Here is an 18,946-nt window from a genome sequence, read left to right as displayed (position 1 = left end):
GTTTTTTGTACCAGATGGGGTGGTTCTGCAGTGTTTCTAAAACTGCTAATCTGGTACACTGTGATAAGGAAAACTAAAACAACTTCACACGTTGTTCTAGGGCACTGCACCTAGAACAACTTGTGAAGTTATTTCTTTTTTTTTAAATGCATATTAACAAAAAATGAGACTAGATGTATTACATCAATTTACAGTATAATTGCTCCTAACAGCTTGATTTAGATTATAAAGATTTATCCAGCCTCCTCAAACTTGTACTGTACAGCAACCGTCGCAGCTGTACAGCTCAGGTTCAGGTTACACATTAAAAAAGACTTAAACCTACAGAAGTAGCTTTTCTTTCTCCCGGGGTCAGTTCATTCCTCCGGACGAGACCATACAAACTAAACTGGAAGATAAGAGTAGCTTTCAGTCCCACAATGATCCCATTCACACAACAAGCCCTTCAGTGCACTCGGGTAAAAGTCTTTAAATGGCTGAAAAGTTTCTTTAACCATTTCTGTGTTGATTTCGGTATCAATGACACCTTCAGATTTTTTCTTTGGGTATCAAGTGTTTGATTTTGGTCACATATGACCCATTCATGATGCCAGTATAGTTCTACAGCCACTTTCTGAAATTCAGCCTTTGCATTTTGATAAGAAGCTCCCAGGATGGGGCATTATAAACAGTTAAACAAGAACCAAGTAAACTGTACAGTTCTAGAGCTGTGATCTTTAGGCTTGTTGCCTCTGCTTTACTGTCCTCAATTATTCAGGAGTTTGCTAGATATAGTGGTGGTGAAACGTTTATTTTTTGTGGTCTGTGGTTCTTGTGACAAGTGATAGCACAGTGAATTCTGCTGTTTCTGCCATTATATATCTACCATTGCATCTATTATTTCAGCCCAGAACCTGGTTGCCTGAAAAGTGTCTACAAGCACAAACTCAAGAATATATAAAGGCTTCTGAATATAGGCGTGGATTTGAATCCACATACCAGTATCTATAATTTAGCCTTTAAATTTGTGCTAAAGTTATTATTCTAGCCTGGCTATAATGTATATAACCACCATGTTGCATGAATACAAAGTACATGCCAAACACATTTATGTTGCATTAATTATTAGGTGCATGATTCTAAGGTGGAGGAAAACAGTATCTTATACAAGATCTGAGATGTGACTTTATGTAAATTTTGGGATTCACATTTACAACCTTCCAGGTGTTATCAAAAGTGCAACTGCTGATAAACAAGTTGTAAAGTATACGTGAATAGATCTGTGTGGTTTCTGATGGTGTGAGGTTGGACTTGAAAATTGAAAAGATCCATCAGAGTTGTTTACATTTCTTATATGGATTTAAAATCACTGCTTCCATATTAAATGGGCAATAGGTGATGCTTAGCGGTAAAGTTTATCATTTAACTTTTCTACTTTATCATAAGCAAACAGTGACCTAGAGATATACTTAGAGCCATAAAACGTTTAGTGGTTTATAAATGTGCCTTATCTTGGATACAGAGGCAAAAGAAAAAGCCAATCAGGTCTTCCTCATGCACAGTCGCAATACATATAGAATGGCAGTTTCATGTTTTATACTCTGCGCTTTTTATTGTACGATAGCTAATGCATTTTGTTGGCTTTTGTAGAAACCATACGAACGCTCGGTACAGTGATGAAAAAACTTCAAGCCAATCATTATGTGACATTTTTCCCACAGGATCTATTCTGTATACGTGGCAGTTATTACTCATTCATTCATCTTCTACCGCTTATCCGAACTACCTCGGGTCACGGGGAGCCTGTGCCTATCTCAGGTGTCATTGGGCATCAAGGCAGGATACACCCTGGACGGAGAGCCAACCCATCACAGGGCACACACACACTCATTCACTCACACAATCACACACTAGGGACAATTTTCCAGAGATGCCAATCAACCTACCATGCATGTCTTTGGACCGTTGGAGGAAACCAGAGTACCCGGAGGAAACCCCCGAGGCATGGGGAGATCATGCAAACTCCACACACACAAGGTGGAGGCGGGAATCGAACCTCGACCCTGGAGGTGTGAGGCGAACGTGCTAACCACTAAGCCATAAATGCGTATGGTTTTTAACTGTTAACTGTCATTAACTAAAATCGAAAGAATAATGCAAAGAAAAGGTTTATGTTAATGAAAGTTATAAATTCTATAATAGCATGTGATATACACAGTCCCCACAAAGCATGAGTTACATAATCAATAAAGATTCAAAAGCAATTCAAACAAAAGGTCCCATGATGTTTAGATGTAAACATCAGTGAAAGAAAGCGTAAATTAGGTTCTATTCACATATTCAGCATTTAAACTTAAACCTAGTGTATAAAAAAAAAAAGAATTAGCCTTGTTGTTCCAATACTTATAGAGGGGACTTTATGTGGTGTTTCATAAACATCCAAATTAAATTGAATTAGGTGTGAATAGTCACCCAATAACATCTTTTTTGTTTTCATCAATCGTGAAACTTTTTATTTATTTATTTACTTGCCATATTGTGATGCTAGAAACTGACGGTTTTCAGGGCGTATTTTACGATGCTAGTTTTTATTTTGCGACAGTTGTTTTCACTGTTTATCTAATGAAACTGTCAGTGAAATAAATATTTACAAAGAAAAAAAACAACCTTGGGTTAAACTAAAACTAAAGGGTTAAGTATCATAATCCTCCGAATAATCTGTAAATCTCTGAATGAATATTGAGGTAATAGAATTTTCCGGAATTTTCTGTTGAAAATATCCAGGCGGGGCACGGTTTCTATAGCGACTTCTAGGCCAATCATAACGTAGCTGCTTGCAGGGGCGTGGCATAGCTAGTAAGGGTTTGTTTCTCATCAGATGTTGGTGCTAAGTAGAGAACTCAAGGTGAAAGTGTGTGAACGGCTTGGAACAGTATCATCACCGGTAAATGACTTTATTTTTGAGTTTTCATTTCAATTTCTTTATTTTGTATTGACTGTCATTTTGATTCTTATTCCATCGCCTTCGAGTAAATGATGAATGGGCGGTTTTGAGCAGTATGTATGCTAGCTCTGTCATCTTACTGTGTGTGTCTGCGCGCGCGCGCGCGCGTGTGTGTGTGTGTGTGTGCGTGTGTGTGTGTCTGCGTGTGTGTGTGTCTGCGTGTGTGTGTGTGTGTGTCTGCGCGTGTGTGTGTGTCTGCGCGTGTGTGTGTGTCTGCGCGTGTGTGTCTGCGTGTGTGTGTCTGCGTGTGTGTGTCTGCGTGCGTGTGTGTGTGTAGGTTTCCGACAGTTTAACTTTGACTCATTATAAATCGGGGGCAATATTTTATTTCAAAACATACAAAATGTTTTCTCTGATTTCTTTAGGCGACTATCGCTTCCTATGCTTTCCGTAGATCACTGTATTGCAGGCTGAGATCACACGCGCACGCATACGCACACACGGGGGTCTCGGGGAAAAGTACACACACACACACACACACACACACACACAGTGGACTCGGGGAAAAGTACACACAATCACACACAGTGGTCTCGGGGAAAAGTACACACACACAGTGGTCTCGGCGGAAAAATACACACACAGTGGTCTCGGGGGAAAAATACACACACGCGCACACAAACACACACGCACTGGGGTCTCAGGGAGAAGTACACACGTGTCGTCTCTAAAGAGTATGTGTAGGAAAAAGAACAAAGCGAACAGAAGCGCATAGATTAGTTAAGTGTAGTGTATTCATTTTAGCCAAGTGTATTAAACATATTTAGCCTATATGTAGTTATCTATAACCTATACATTACATTTATTTGTCCTTATGTAAAATCTGCACATTAAGATATTAAAGGCTGCACAAAACGTGATACTAATACACACTATGTACTAATGTACATGCAGGTGTAATTCATTCTGATTAGGTTTAACAAGTGAGAACAATTAGATTCGTTTAAATCCCTTTTTGTTCACACAAATTAGTCATGAAAAATTTGCTTCTACAATAAGGGAGATTGAAAACAGATGAGTGTGCAGTTAAAAGTGTCTTTATCAAACCAATAAAACACTCAGTTTAGCTTTGTCATATGTTCTGCTTTGACAAGGCAGTTTGTGTGGGATTTGGACTTTGAGTGCAGGATTTCACTGCTTTAAAATTTGTAGCATTACGACACTGACAATTTTTTAAAGTGTCCTTGGGTGGTGTACTAGCACACTGTGTGCCTGGGTGTGTTTTGTTTACTTGAATAACTGTTTACTAATTTTCTGTACTTGATGATTACTTGCTGCCTGGTAGTTTTTGTTCCCCAGTCCCCATGACCGATGTTAAACAGAAACAAATGTAGCACACACAATCAGTGTACTTGCCGGTCTTGACACATGGTGGTATATACTTACAGTCTAGTAAGATCCAGTTTCTCGAGTTGCATCATTTCATGTGGTTGCATGTGGTATTTGTTATTTATGGACATGATTGCGAATTTTGCACCTTTGGTCCCCATGGAGATATTGATGAGCAAAGAATTTGTGTGAATAATTTTTTTTTCTTGATAAAACCGCTGCTGAAGCATTGACTTATACTATACCAAACTTTTTTACACCATTACCTCCTGCAGACTTTAAAACCAAAAATATTTTTGAAATTAACAGACCTGGGCAAACTGTTCAAATTAGCTTTGCTTTGCTCTTTAACAACTGCCCTGTGATTAAAGAACAAAAATTGGCAAACAACACCGAGAATCTTTTCTATTTCAGTCCAGAGCAAAAAGAACCATGTGACTTTATTCTTTCTTTTATTTCCCTTCCCTGCAAACCTCTGGAAAGTTTTTCCTTACATAATTTGTGTCTCAGGAGTCCTTTTTCTATTCAAGGGCTTTTTTTTTTATCGTTCAAAAGTATGCTTCATTTTTTAATTATCTTTCACTCCTTTGCATTTGGGAACCACCCGATCGCTTTGGCATTTTGTAGTTGTATTTACTTCTAGTTACATGTTTAATACTAGTATTTACTCTTGTTGTATACCGTATACTCAACATATTTGTTTACTGCTTCTCCGAATACTTCAGCTTGTCTTGCGTCACAAAGATTTATTTCTTTGCATCACAGTGATTGATTTTCACATCATGGTGATTGATTTGTTGTTGTTTTAGCACAATCCAGGAGATTATCTTATTACATGTTTAGCTCTAACTCCCTGGTGGTCCAATGGCAGGATCCCACACTCTCACTGCAACACTTTTTACGCAAACGGCGTAAAACCTGTGCCAAATCAAATATGTGGATATGATGGTCCACTGTGGTGACCTCAAACAAGGAGCAGCCAAAGGACAAGAACAACCTGTTTACCTGTATCTGTTACATTTGGCAGTCAAATTAATGAACTGGACCAAAAAAATGTAAAAATAGTCCCCATAAAGATACTCTATGCAGGGCTGCTCAGCTCTGATTCTGATAGGTCAGTAAAATATTTAAGGATTAATTTTATATAACAGCAGCTCTGACTGAAGGCAATCACTGGTTTATAATAATGTACAAAATGACTCTAATACCTTATTGTGACAACTTGCAAAGGGACTTCTGAGATAATAGCTATGTTCTCTGGATGGGACAGCTGGCATTATTGACTCTTGAAAATCAGAGCAGCACTAGTCATTTGTGGCCATCTGTTTACTGAAGTATGGTTCAGAAGGAGGTGAACATGTTCCTCAGAGTGTTCATCTGCCCTGTAGTGCAGCATGAGCAGCAGGATGAAAAGATGCAGTGAATGGCCTCACAGGTCTCGGAGATAGCATGTTGGTAGCCGTTCTGCAATCGGAAAGAGCTAACTTTTGGGTAGAATTTGTCTTATGACCAAATTGGAAGAAAATGTGGTTAAAATGTGTTTTGGCTGATATTGTGAATCTTTCTGTTAGAAGATATTTATTTACCATTAAGTTAAAAATGTAAGTACATTTTTGTTTTTGGGAACATCATCAGGTCCGGGAGCTTTGCTCATTATTTTATCATTATCAAGCTTTGTTGCTGTTGTTTTATATTATTACTTTCAAGAGAGAGAAAGAGAGAGTGCTGTTGAGGGAATAACTCTGTATAGCTGCTATAACATAATGGACATCATGTTTAGCATATGTTGTGGAACATTTAAGCAGATAATAAGGATGGCATCTTTAACAAGCTTAACAACTTAACAGCTTTACAAACTTCAACTTATTCAGAACTCTGCTGCCCGTATCATAACACAAGCTCCCATCATGCTTCGCCTTACTCCCTCCCTTCAACTCCACAGGCTCCCTATTAAACATCGTATTGTTTGCAAGATTCTTCTCCTCACCTTTAAAGCTCCTCATAATCTTCAAAGATCCTCAAAGACCTCCTACAGTTCTACGCTGCCTCCCGTAGTCTCCACTCTCTCATCTAGGCTCCTTATTACACCTCCTGCCCCTTTATCCACCATGTGCACTAGAGCCTTTAGTTGCACTGCTCCTCGTCTCTGGAATTCACTCCGGAAAACATCCGTAACACAGACTCCCTCACCACATTGGAAACAAGACTCAAAACCCAATGGTTCAGAAGCGCTTATTAACATGATCTTATGCTGCACTTGATTCTCCTTCATGTTTAATGTTAGATAACCGGCTTTCTTGGGGGGTCGGGGTTCGATTCCCGCCTCCACCTTGTGTGTGTGGAGTTTGCATGTTCTCCCCGTGCCTCGGGGGTTTCCTCCGGGTACTCCGGTTTCCTCCCCTGGTCCAAAGACATGCATGGTAGGTTGATTGGCATCTCTGGAAAATTGTCCGTAGTGTGTGATTGCGTGAGTGAATGAGAGTGTGTGTGTGCCCTGTGATGGGTTGGCACTCTGTCCAGGGTGTATCCTGCCTTGATGCCCGATGACGCCTGAGATAGGCACAGGCTCCCCGTGACCCGAGGTAGTTCGGATAAGTGGTAGAAGATGAGTGAGTGAGAGTGAGTGAGTGAACTGGCTTTCTTCTTAATATTGTTTTATTGTTGTTTACTGTTTTTTATTCTTTATTTTTTTGGTTTGAATTTGTATGGTGACTATAAATAAATAAATTGTATTATTATTATTAACAACACCATTAACCATTAATAAATTGCTGATAAATGAAACACTTGGAGATGTGCTGTTGTCAGAAAATATTCAGTTTCACACCAACCAACATTTTCCTGTCTGGAATATTTTCCTTGTTTTATTCCTCACACAAAGTACAAGTCGCACATTATCTTATTTCGACGCCTGCTTCACACTTGTGATTTGTGATATTTAATGTGTTACACTCACCATCCATTTTAATAGTAACACCGGTACACTTGCACATTCATGCAGATATCTAATCATGTGGCTGCCACACACGACAAAATTCTACAGATCCATTACAAGAGATTCTTGTAATACACACATCAAATATCAAGAAATAGGAAAATTGTGATTACTGAAACTGTTCGTCTCCTGGGTTTCGCTGAATTACTTCTACAAATGTTAGGCTGTTGTACAAAATAAAACCATTAGTCATAAAATGTAATGTAAATTACATTTAATTCAGGCTTATTGATGGTATTTTTTAGTGTAATTTTAATACAATTGTATTTTTCTCTACAATTATCAGAAGCTTTTAATTATCAGAAGCTGATTCATGGGCCACCTGAAGCTCATAAAGCGCTTCGAAAGATTTGTGAATTAAAATAATAGCTATCATCAAATGTGAGTACTTTTCACTGACAGGTTTTGCATAGAAACAGAAGGGCTACAGTTAGTAACTGTACAAATGCAAAGTAACTTGCAAATCTTTAGCATCACCATCCCTCAGAGATTGACAGAGATGAAGATCTCATATATTTTAGCCACGCTGACACTAAAAGTATGATTTGACTGCATGAGAACTGTGTGTGTGATAATTAATTATGTGTTTATTTTCACCTGCAGCTCCTGGCATTAAATGTGTACAGTGTGACTATGTTAATTGATGAACTCGTAGGTCTTTCTGCTCTTATGCCATGCACTGTAAAGTACAGACTATGCAGTACACCAAGTCTGGATGTCTCTGTAGTGTGTAGTGTTAAATACAGAAATAGTTTAATTCCATTCTGTTGACAAGGGGAATTTTACATTGTATGTCCTCTTTTTTTTTTTTTTTTTTTTGTAGCTTCCCAGCACAATGCAGCACCTCAGACACTTCAAACGTTTTGCCCTCGTTTCATTTCCCATTACTCCAAGGTATGCTTAAAGCCTTCATTAAAATGATCCAGTCTCCATTTATTGCATGATTACACAGGAAATCACATGGTTTAGTTTTCATCAGTATGGCTAAGTTTCTGGGTTTTCTGATTGTTTAGCTTTCCAGAAACCTTTACAGTATATTCTCGTACAATATTCTTAAATTTCATGCAAAATCCTCTAAAGCATTTCATGAACGCTCTTTGTGTTTATTGAAAGTTCACATACACTTCCTTGCATTTCTGCAGGCAGCTGAAGAGCCCCATCCCTGCAGTGTCGTCGTGGTCCGGATTTCTCGCTCTGCATTCAAGGAGCAGTAGCCAAGACCAGCACTACTCCAGATTCAGAAGATCGAGGTTCAGATATGCGATAACTGGCCTGGTAGCTGGAACTGGAGCTGTACTAGCTTATGGGCTCCATCACAATAAGGTGAAGCAGCTGTAAAAGCAGAATCGACTGCTTTATAGAAATAAATGTGTGGATACTCAAAGGTAGTAACAATTGCCATTAGTACACAACAACAAAAGGAAAATACTCCTGAAATCATGTTTGGGACTTTGAATCGTTTAAGAAAGTCATAGATGATGCCCGTGGTGTGTGTGTGTTAGCACTCTGCACTGACTCGGAATAGAGAATTCATCTTGTACTCCGTATTCATTTCACTAATTAAACTTTGGCTCATGGTATACTTAAAAATTTCCTTTCCTTTTTAAAGGACAAATTAATCTTATAAGGATAATGATCTGTCTGAGAGAATATACAGCACACTTGCATGCAACTGTTGATGTACCACTTGCAAGTTTATTAGCAACCTCTACAATCACAGGTAGTAAAGAGTTACACAAAAGTCACTCTTAAACTCTGGCAGTGTTACATGAATATTTTCTGTCCTGTAAAAGAAGCAATGAGCTGTTTGATTGTCGAGCTCTTTGTACCATAATAATGAAGATAGTTTGAATGAATAGAGTGAATGAAGGGGGGAAAAAAGGCAGAAAGGCACAAATGCAGACATCCATGTGGAATACACACTGGCTTCCTTTACATTTGCGATTATTTCTTTTTTCCTAACCTAGTGTTAAAACCTTCCGTATGTGTTTGCTAGCAAAATGTCACCTTGCAGTTAAAGATTAATTCGTTCATCTTCAGTAAGCATGTTGTCCTGGTCAGGGCCATGCCCTGGACAGTATTCTAGTCTATCACATAGCACCATGCACACACTCGTCACACCTAGGCAAAACTTATGACATCCTGTCTGTCCACCAGCAAGTTTTTAAGCGGTAGGGGGAAACTAGTGAACACAGAGGAAATGCACACCTGTACTAATGCAGTTAACTAGCCAAATATTTGGCTAGCTGTTATTACTTTGCATTAGCTGCCACGTTTTAGACTATTTATTTAGGTTTCCAGGCAACTAAAACAAGCAAAGCGCAAACACACTGGAGTGCATCCTTTGAATTCATCATTTGTCCACCATTGGATCATTTGTCTGAGCTGTAATGCTTCTGAAAATATAGTGTCTGCACATTTAGAATGTTCTGTCTCTTACAGTTTTTTTTTTTGTAAGAAGATCTTAAGATGCAACAAACAAATGTGTGAAAGGAAGTGAATCTTATTCTTATTATGAACCAAAACTACTAGTAGTGATAAGTAGTGTTAGTGTTAAGTAGTGAGTAATAAGATCACCAAGTAGTGTTTGGATCCAAACTCAAAACCATAACCAATAAATCATGAGATTTTATAGCATCTATAGCTGAATTGAATTTATTTATTTTTTTGGCACTCAGAGACTGAAGTACGGCCGTTATTTGCCTGAGTTTGCTGGCTCTCATTCCAATGTTTTTACTTCACTTAAAGGCCAGTGGTTGTTAATTGTTTTCTGATGTGTGAACATCTAAAGTAGATACACCACGTTGATAATTGGGCCTGAAGTATGGAACTTTGTGGAGGCTAAGAGAAAATACTGTGAACAGGGAGCAATATCCATTTCTCAGGAAATTGCTTTATATCGTCAAACTGTACAAAATGTGTTCATTAATATGTTTCAGAGGCTCATTACCAACACAAATGCTCTGATATTTTAATAATTAAACACAATCTTAAATTGAAATTTTTGGTTTTCCCTGACTATAATAATTGTATAGAATTTATTACTATCAGTTGCTAAAAGTCTGCGTTCTGACCGAGGTATATTCTTATATTATTTGTCGAACACAAATAAGTAACTAGAAGAATCAGTCTTGGCAGCAGAGGCACCCCATTGACGCTGTTGGCTTCAAGGTCTTGTTTATGGAGCTAATAAATGAAGCATTTCACACTGTCTGTCTTTTTTTTTTTTTTTTATCGCATTGACTTGATAAGAACATCCGTAACTGTAACTCTAAATCCTGTTCATAATAGATATCAGTACCTGAATTGCTCCTGGCAGCAGGTTGCATTTAATTTGGATATGGCCTTACACTGGTCAAATGGTGATATCATGTGCAAATAAGAAGATGGCAGTTAGGCTAATGAAATGCAAAAATATATATGACAGCTCCTTTGTCTGTGGTAATACGCACATCTTTTCTGACTTTAGGCCTCACTTGCAGAAATTAATGAAAGAAATCTAATGAGCCAGCAGTCAATCCTGACCTCTCTGCTGACAAATCATTTGAGAAGACTGATTAGGCTGCCGGAGAGACTGTACTGTTATAAAATTGTATGTGAGGATAATGAGTTCTAAATACAAAGGACACAAGGATATTTGAATGTATTCAATAATCCCTTTTTTTATTACTATTTAAAATTTCCTTTACATCTCATAGAGTTGTGACATTTTATTATGATTATGAAGTCTCACTGCCATCAATCATTTCTTCATTCTTTTAAGTTTGAATGAGCAAATGAGATGAAGATATCAGGACTGTTTCTGCATGTTAACCAAGCACTGAAACCTTGGATTTAATTACACACAAACTGGAAAAAAAAAAAGTTTGTTTCCTCTTTGATACAAATCTCCCATCCAGGAAAGAGATGAGTGAGCATGCATGTTGTTTTTCAATGTTCAATGGATTCAGAGGGAGACATTTCATGAGACCTTGTAGCAAATAATTACATAAAAACTTCCTGTACTTTACAATGATCTACGGAAATAGTCATGTCAAGAAAATAAAAGATAAAATCATAACTAATGAAAATGCAAATTTCTGAGCCATGTTTACTGTCAAGGCAGTGCCTCAATGTTATCAAATCATTTTTCATTTTTCTTTTGTTCTCGATTTAATCTCTAGGCTGAGCAAGCGACGATTCCGGTGACTCAGACAACCTCTCTACCAGTTTATAGTCGGGAAGAAGTTACTAAACATTGCTCCACTGAAAACGGCATATGGGTCACTTACAAAGATGGTGTCTATGATATCACTGACTTTGTGTCCATCCACCCTGGTGGCAACAAAATCCTTCTTGCCGCTGGCAAAGCTTTAGAACCCTTTTGGGCACTTTATGCTATTCATGAAGGAGAGCATGTTCTGGAAATTCTGTCTGAGTATAAAGTTGGCGTTCTCCAAGCAGAGGAAAGCAAGAAAGAGGACATTAAATCTGCAGATCCTTATTCTGCTGAGCCACCTCGTCATCCTGGTCTCAAAGTGAACAGTTTAAAACCCTTTAATGCTGAAACACCAGCTGCCATTTTGACCGATAGTTACATCACCCCTTCTGCCATCTTTTTCAAGCGAAACCATTTTCCTGTCCCCTGCGTAGATCCTAAAACATACGTTCTGAAAATTGAGGGCCTTCCTGGAGGTACAGTGTCGCTGACTTTGGATGATCTTAAGTCTCATTTTCCTAAACATACAGTAATGGCAACCCTCCAGTGTGCTGGGAATCGTCGTTCTGAGATGAACAAAGTAAAGCAGGTCAGAGGACTAAACTGGGGAATTGCAGCAATCAGTAATGCTACATGGTCAGGTGCCTATTTAAGAGATGTCCTTTATCATTATGGCTTTGGTCCAGAGGTGGTAGCTAAAGCACGGCATGTGCAGTTTGAAGGTTTAGATCTGGATGTAACTGGTACAGCATATGGAGCATCAATCCCATTAAACAAGGCCATCAGTGAAGAGGGAGATGTCCTGTTGGCATATGAAATGAATGGAAAGGATCTCCCAGCAGATCATGGTTTCCCCGTCCGTGTCATTGTTCCTGGAATTGTTGGAGCTCGAAACGTCAAATGGCTCGGCAAAATAATCATTAGCGATGAGGAAAGCCAAAGTCACTGGCAGCAGAATGACTACAAAGGCTTTTCACCAGGCACTGATTGGGACACAGTGGACTTGAAATCAGCTCCTGCCATCCAGGAGCTTCCTGTTCAGTCAGCCATCACAAATCTGACAGATGGGTGCTCAATAGACAGAGACATGGAGAACGTGACTGTTAAAGGTTACTCTTGGAGTGGTGGAGGAAGGGAGGTGGTGAGGGTGGATGTCTCATTGGATGGAGGGAAGACATGGCATGTGGCTGAATTTCAAAATAGTGAGGAAGGAGAAACTTCTGCACCTTCTCCTCCACCTGGTAAAGCTTGGGCCTGGAAACTTTGGGAAATAACAATTCCATTACCAGACGGAGCTCAGGAGCTGGAGGTTGTTTGCAAAGCAATTGACAGTAGTTATAATACCCAACCAGATTCGGTGGCACCTATTTGGAATTTGAGAGGTGTTCTTAGCAACGCATGGCATCGGGTCAGGGTGAAAGTAGAATGAGGATTTGGATGAAAATAAAAAGAAAAGAAGCGAAACTTTACTCAGGAAAAGTTCATACTTTATATGGCTCCAAGTGTTTAGGTATTCCACCATGACAGCCATGAGGTTTTGAGTTTACAACCATTTCAAACCATTTCCAACATTATAGTTGAAACATTACATATTTTGTGTTTATTACCTGCAGTGGGAAATCCTATTCACTTCTTTTTTTTTTTTCTTACTATTTTTGCCGGTTATTGTTCATATTTGTATGTACATTTATAGCTTTGTACATAACTATAGTTCCCATAGACATTCCATAAATGAACTCACAAAGAGGTGGCAGGATATACTTGTCATTTTAACAAGTATTTCTTTCAGTGGAAACGGACTGGATTTGCTTAGAAATAAAAATCTTTTAAAACTTAACTATGATGGGCCAGTGCTAGTGACCTGAGGGTTGTGAATTCATATCCCAGCTCTGCCCAATAGCTACTTCAGTGTGACTTAAATCACCTAATGTGTCTACTAAGTAAAGAAAAAACAGCTGGCTATCTTTGCAGAACAGGGACATAAACATTGTTTAGCATGTGTCTAAAGTGCCTGATGTCATTAATTATTTTAGTAAGTGCAAAGAACTCATGTATTTTGTTGATATGTTGTACAATGTGTCATACAGTGTTTTTTCTTTCTGTAGCATTTAATTTTGTTTGGAAAAGTAATATTTAGGAAGAAAATAACTAAGACAAGATACATCATTTATTTATTCTGAATACTTAGCTCATTAATAATTAACAGCTCTTCACTTTTCAAATGTGTGCTTTTTGTTTTTAGATTACAATCTATGTACTTCGGTCCATTGAAATAGAACAGATGTCTGCAGAAGAATGTGATTTATTTGTGAAAGCAGCATTTTATACAGCACATTCAAATTGCATCATTGCTGAATTCTCTAATCGAATGGCCAGATGCATCACAGTAGTTCTGGCTGTGAATTGAATCACAAGTTTATATTAATGCACTTGTTCTATTACATCATTATTTCTGTAGTGATAACTCATTTATATGGTATTGTCTATCTAATAAATAAATGTTTTTATTAATGTTATGTAATTATATTTATATTATATAAGTCATTATAATGCCTGTTCATGATAATTGTTCATAATGTAAATCATGACTTTTTTCTTACAAAAAAATTAAAAATGTAACTTTAAACGGATGAAGGTTTGCATGTTCTTCCCGTGTTTGTGCAGGGTTATTTTTCCCCAGAGCCACATCCATACAATAAGATAATTACTATTTAATTATATGCAATAAAAAAAAATCTCATATGATCTTTATAGTATAAAGTGTATAGATTATACAGTTAGGACTACAACGTAATTATTTTTTTTAAATCTATTTTGTTTTAGAAAGTTACTTTTTTATATAAACGTACAATTACCACACCAAGTAATTTATGTAAATATTTAAAGAAATCACTGTCTTATTACAAGACAGTTATATGTCTTTGTGTGTGTGTGTGTATATAATATATATATATACACACACACACACACATATACACACAGTATATACTTATTTGTGTATAGAGAGAGAGATAAGTTTTTTTTTGCACTTGGTGTATTGGAAAACAAATGTGTTCTTTAATACCATATTTTAATGATAATTTCAACAAAACAGACCATACACACTTGAATTTTGAATCAATAATTTATTACGCATCACAGTCAGAAGACAATGGAATGTGTGGTTCATAAGAGTAAAAGAACGTACCACTCAGTTTGGCACCTTGATTTCTCAAGACACTACCAGACTTCAACAGACAAAACAAACGTAGACATAAAACAAGATGGTGCTCGTAATGTAAGAACAAATCTATGAGCTATAATAAGACTTTGATGCGACATACTGGTGATTCAGTAGGGAGTAATAAGTTTAATACTCCTCTCCCTCCTCCTCCCCTTCTCCCTCGATGGAATCAACACCAACTTCCTCATAATCCTTCTCCAGGGCAGCCATGTCCTCTCTGGCCTCAGAAAACTCTCCCTCCTCCATACCCTCTCCTACATACCAGTGCACAAAGGCACGCTTAGCATACATCAGGTCGAACTTGTGGTCGAGCCTGGCCCAAGCCTCTGCAATAGCTGTGGTGTTGCTAAGCATGCACACAGCTCTCTGGACCTTGGCAAGGTCTCCACCGGGCACCACAGTGGGTGGCTGGTAGTTGATACCAACTTTAAAGCCAGTTGGGCACCAGTCCACAAATTGAATGGTACGCTTGGTCTTAATGGTGGCGATGGCAGCGTTGACGTCTTTAGGTACGACGTCACCACGGTACAGTAAGCAGCAGGCCATGTATTTGCCATGACGTGGGTCACATTTGACCATTTGATTGGCTGGCTCAAAGCAAGCATTGGTGATCTCTGCAACTGAAAGCTGCTCATGGTAAGCTTTCTCAGCTGAGATCACTGGGGCATAGGTGGCCAGAGGGAAGTGGATACGAGGGTAGGGCACCAAGTTGGTCTGGAACTCAGTAAGATCAACATTTAGAGCACCATCGAATCGAAGGGAAGCTGTGATGGAGGACACAATCTGGCTGATCAGCCGGTTTAGGTTGGTGTATGTGGGACGTTCAATATCAAGGTTTCTACGGCAGATGTCATAAATGGCCTCGTTATCTACCATGAAAGCACAGTCAGAGTGCTCGAGAGTGGTGTGAGTGGTCAGGATAGAGTTGTAAGGCTCTACCACAGCGGTGGACACTTGTGGAGCTGGGTAGATGGAGAATTCCAGCTTAGACTTCTTGCCATAGTCAACAGAGAGACGCTCCATCAGCAAGGAGGTGAAACCAGATCCAGTTCCACCTCCAAAGCTGTGGAAAACCAGGAATCCCTGGAGACCAGTGCACTGGTCAGCCTGAGGAGAAAAGACAATCCCAAATGATGGTTAAAATAAATATCACATAATGTATGGTTTAAACAGAACAAGTCTAAAAAAAGTTCCAGCTTCTCACCAGTTTGCGGATTCTGTCAAGCACCAGGTCGATGATCTCCTTACCAATGGTGTAATGCCCACGAGCGTAGTTGTTGGCTGCATCCTCCTTTCCAGTAATCAGTTGCTCAGGGTGGAAGAGCTGACGGTAAGTGCCAGTGCGAACCTCATCTGAGGAGCAATACAAAGACAATGGTGAATCAATTTTCAGTTAAAAATATTCCCCCAGAGGACTAAAAAAAATTACAACCCTTTGCTTACCGATCACAGTGGGCTCCAGATCCACAAACACTGCCCTGGGGACATGCTTGCCAGCTCCTGTCTCGCTGAAGAAGGTGTTGAAGGAATCATCACCTCCACCAATGGTTTTGTCACTAGGCATCTGTCCATCAGGCTGAATACCGTGCTCAAGGCAGTACAGCTCCCAGCAGGCATTTCCAATCTGGACACCAGCCTGACCAACGTGGATGGAGATGCACTCGCGCTGCAGGAAAGGAAAAAATGCAGAGCATTAGAGTAGACAATTACACAAAAACAAATATTTAGAAAGAGTTAACATAAACAAGGATCATCTGCTATGACAACTTTTGAAACTGGCAATTGAAGTGATGAAAAGAGCACTGCACGCTCACAAAAACCACACCCTTGTTTGTACTTTGTAAGCACCATTTCCGAAATAAGTATGTGCTGAACAACAGAAAATACAGTTGCCCCTTTAGTAAAAGTTGCCCCTTCACTAATACAGTGAAGTTGCACTAATACAGTTGCCCCTTCACTAATATGATAAATGTTCCAAAAAGGTTGAAACCTGACGTGTGTGTTACTATGGTAAATGTACTTATCTATTTTTAGCACATATCCTCTGGAATTTGGCAGATGCCATTATCAAGAGGGGCATACAACAGTGATTATAAGTCTTTATCAACTAATACATTAACACTGGTTCACTAGATTAATTAATTTAATTTAAAAAAAAAAAAAAAAAGCATGGAAAAGTGCTAGTTCTGGTATTTCAGGAAGAAATAGGTCTTCACCCGTCATATGAAGATTACGCAGTTACTCAGCTGTTCGGTCATCTAGAGGAAGTTCATCCCACCTACTTGGTGCCAGAACAGAAAAGAGTCCTGCTGTATACCTCCCTCAGACACTCCTTAAACCCAGACGAACGTCTCCCAATCGGCTTTTTGCATTTATTTTTAACATATAGATCTACATATAGAAAATGAATTTTGCCCTTTAAATAAGGACCAGCATGTTGTGCAGTCACACAAGAAGTAGGTCTAAGCTCATAAAGGGCAGCCATGGATCCCTGAATATGCCGCAGAGGGCTGGTCTAGCCTAGATCACGCCACTTATTCCACACACCTCCCTCTTTTTCTACAGTCTGCTCTCCTTCTCTCTTCTCCTCCCCCCCAGTCTCTCCATCTTTTGACTCCACCCAGCAGTTGCTGTGAGATTTGCACATTTCCTGGCTTAGTCGTGCAGTTGCCTGGCAACAGGACTTCATATTCAAATGAAGTGTGAAATCTAGCATTGTCTATAGATCTAAACAGTTGTTTTATAGATTGTTCTATAATCTTCCGATCTCTTTTGAAGTTGCTTTGCAGATACAACACAACACAGAGATGTATAACAGATAATGTGCTCTCTCATGAGACACTCATGTGCTCTCATCTGTTCAGTGACAAAGGGAGATTTCTGCCTTTGTTACCCACAGCATCCCCCCACAGGCTGAACAATGTGTGGGTGCCATCACCCCCATTCTGCTATAAGGAACTGGGACAAAACACTAATCAGATTTATACACAAATCTCCTGGTCTAATTCGTGCTCTTTTGAATCACAGCTCAACAGAAAGTCCATATTTTATGGCCATGTTATAGGATTTAGAAGCGCGCGCCGTGACGTCACAGCCGCCGTTAGTCTCCACAGAAAAGAAAATGGCCGTTTAAATCCGATTAAACGGTTCAGATAACGGTTTATGTCGACGTTAACGCCAACCGACAAACGTACGTTTGCTACCGAGCGTCTTGTGGCGTTTGTGTGACCATTTGTTCCGTTTGAAATCGCTAAACATTAACCGACTGGTTTCCCGCGCGCGCCAGCATGAAGAGCATCAGCATCGGCACAATCTGCGCAGTCTGTGTTCTGTTTAATTAAATCAATCAAATAAAACAAAATTTTGCACAAATAATGTACAGACCTGAGCCTATCCGTCGAGTTTTATCAGCATTCACTGACCTCTAATTTACATATATTCTTGTTTAAAAATGAAGCAACGATCTAAAATAAACGACTTACGGTTTTGTTTTACATATTTATTACTTACCATTTTGACACGTGTGAAAAGAAATCGGCTCGGAGGAAGAAGAAAATTTAGTGGGTTTCACTCGCCGGTGAAGTTCGTTACCTTGCACGACAGTTAAGAGTCGATGTAGTAACTACATTACTGTCTCAATGGCGCCCTCCTTATAAAGGCTCGTGCTACTGAAGTGGGGGAGGCTCATGAATATTCAATCAGTCCGGTGCCTTAACGTGCAGGTTGCCATGTTGATGTACCCCCACTATAAATCAGTTATTTGTCTAAAATTCGTCATGATTATATATATATATATATAATCGTAAATAAATAATTGGTTGTGAGTTGAGATCTCTAAAAAAAAAATTATAGTGTGAGAAGTTTTGTATTAAAATGTCAGTTTGACTTTTGCTGCTATCCCTGCTATACGTAACAAGTACAAATACAGTAGTAACCATGGTAAAGCATAAATATATCATTTATGTTTATGCAATGAGTCTATATCCTCCTGATTAAGCAAAATAATTGTATTTAATCCTGGATGTTTTCTTAGCGTTTCTTCATATGATAGCATGTTATTCCACAGTCTGTTATAGAATTTAGCAGATATTCTGATGACTAACACATACACGTAATAAGACAGTGTTAAACAGACAGCTCAATATATAAAATAACTTAAATTGTACCTATGTGAACATTTGACCCTACGACGTGTTTGATAATGGAACGTTATTTATT

General features: G+C 38.8%; 2 protein-coding genes across 2 annotated transcripts; one reads left to right on the top strand and one right to left on the bottom strand.

Moving 5' to 3' along the window:
* Positions 1-2,811: 2,811 nt before the first annotated feature.
* suox (sulfite oxidase) lies at positions 2,812-14,135 on the top strand. The gene is made up of 4 exons (XM_060857570.1): positions 2,812-2,923; positions 8,131-8,201; positions 8,450-8,630; positions 11,471-14,135. Exons 1-4 carry the CDS (start codon positions 2,858-2,860, stop codon positions 12,932-12,934), a joined length of 1,782 nt encoding a protein of 593 aa, XP_060713553.1. The 5' UTR covers positions 2,812-2,857; the 3' UTR covers positions 12,935-14,135.
* A 480-nt stretch (positions 14,136-14,615) lies between these two features.
* On the bottom strand, positions 14,616-18,399 carry LOC132837752 (tubulin alpha-1B chain-like). Its single transcript, XM_060857574.1, has 4 exons — positions 18,239-18,399; positions 16,172-16,394; positions 15,933-16,081; positions 14,616-15,835 (listed from the first exon to the last, which is right to left on the bottom strand). Exons 1-4 carry the CDS (start codon positions 18,239-18,241, stop codon positions 14,855-14,857), a joined length of 1,356 nt encoding a protein of 451 aa, XP_060713557.1. The 5' UTR covers positions 18,242-18,399; the 3' UTR covers positions 14,616-14,854.
* Between the last annotated feature and the right edge of the window lie 547 nt (positions 18,400-18,946).

Source organism: Tachysurus vachellii, chromosome 22, assembly GCF_030014155.1.
Source record: "Tachysurus vachellii isolate PV-2020 chromosome 22, HZAU_Pvac_v1, whole genome shotgun sequence".
In the NCBI taxonomy this organism is placed as follows: domain Eukaryota; kingdom Metazoa; phylum Chordata; class Actinopteri; order Siluriformes; family Bagridae; genus Tachysurus; species Tachysurus vachellii.
This window is presented reverse-complemented; position numbering and strand designations above follow the sequence as displayed.

Excerpts from the sequence above, each read along its gene's own strand:
- suox (XM_060857570.1), top strand. The coding sequence starts at position 2,858 with ATGTTGGTGCTAAGTAGAGAACTCAAGGTGAAAGTGTGTGAACGGCTT. Across the intron at positions 8,202-8,449 it reads TCATTTCCCATTACTCCAAG|GCAGCTGAAGAGCCCCATCC; the intron begins GTATGCTTAAAG and ends GCATTTCTGCAG. Across the intron at positions 8,631-11,470 it reads ATGGGCTCCATCACAATAAG|GCTGAGCAAGCGACGATTCC; the intron begins GTGAAGCAGCTG and ends TTTAATCTCTAG.
- LOC132837752 (XM_060857574.1), bottom strand. Across the intron at positions 16,082-16,171 it reads TCTGGAGCCCACTGTGATCG|ATGAGGTTCGCACTGGCACT; the intron begins GTAAGCAAAGGG and ends ATTGCTCCTCAG. Across the intron at positions 15,836-15,932 it reads TTGACAGAATCCGCAAACTG|GCTGACCAGTGCACTGGTCT; the intron begins GTGAGAAGCTGG and ends TTTTCTCCTCAG.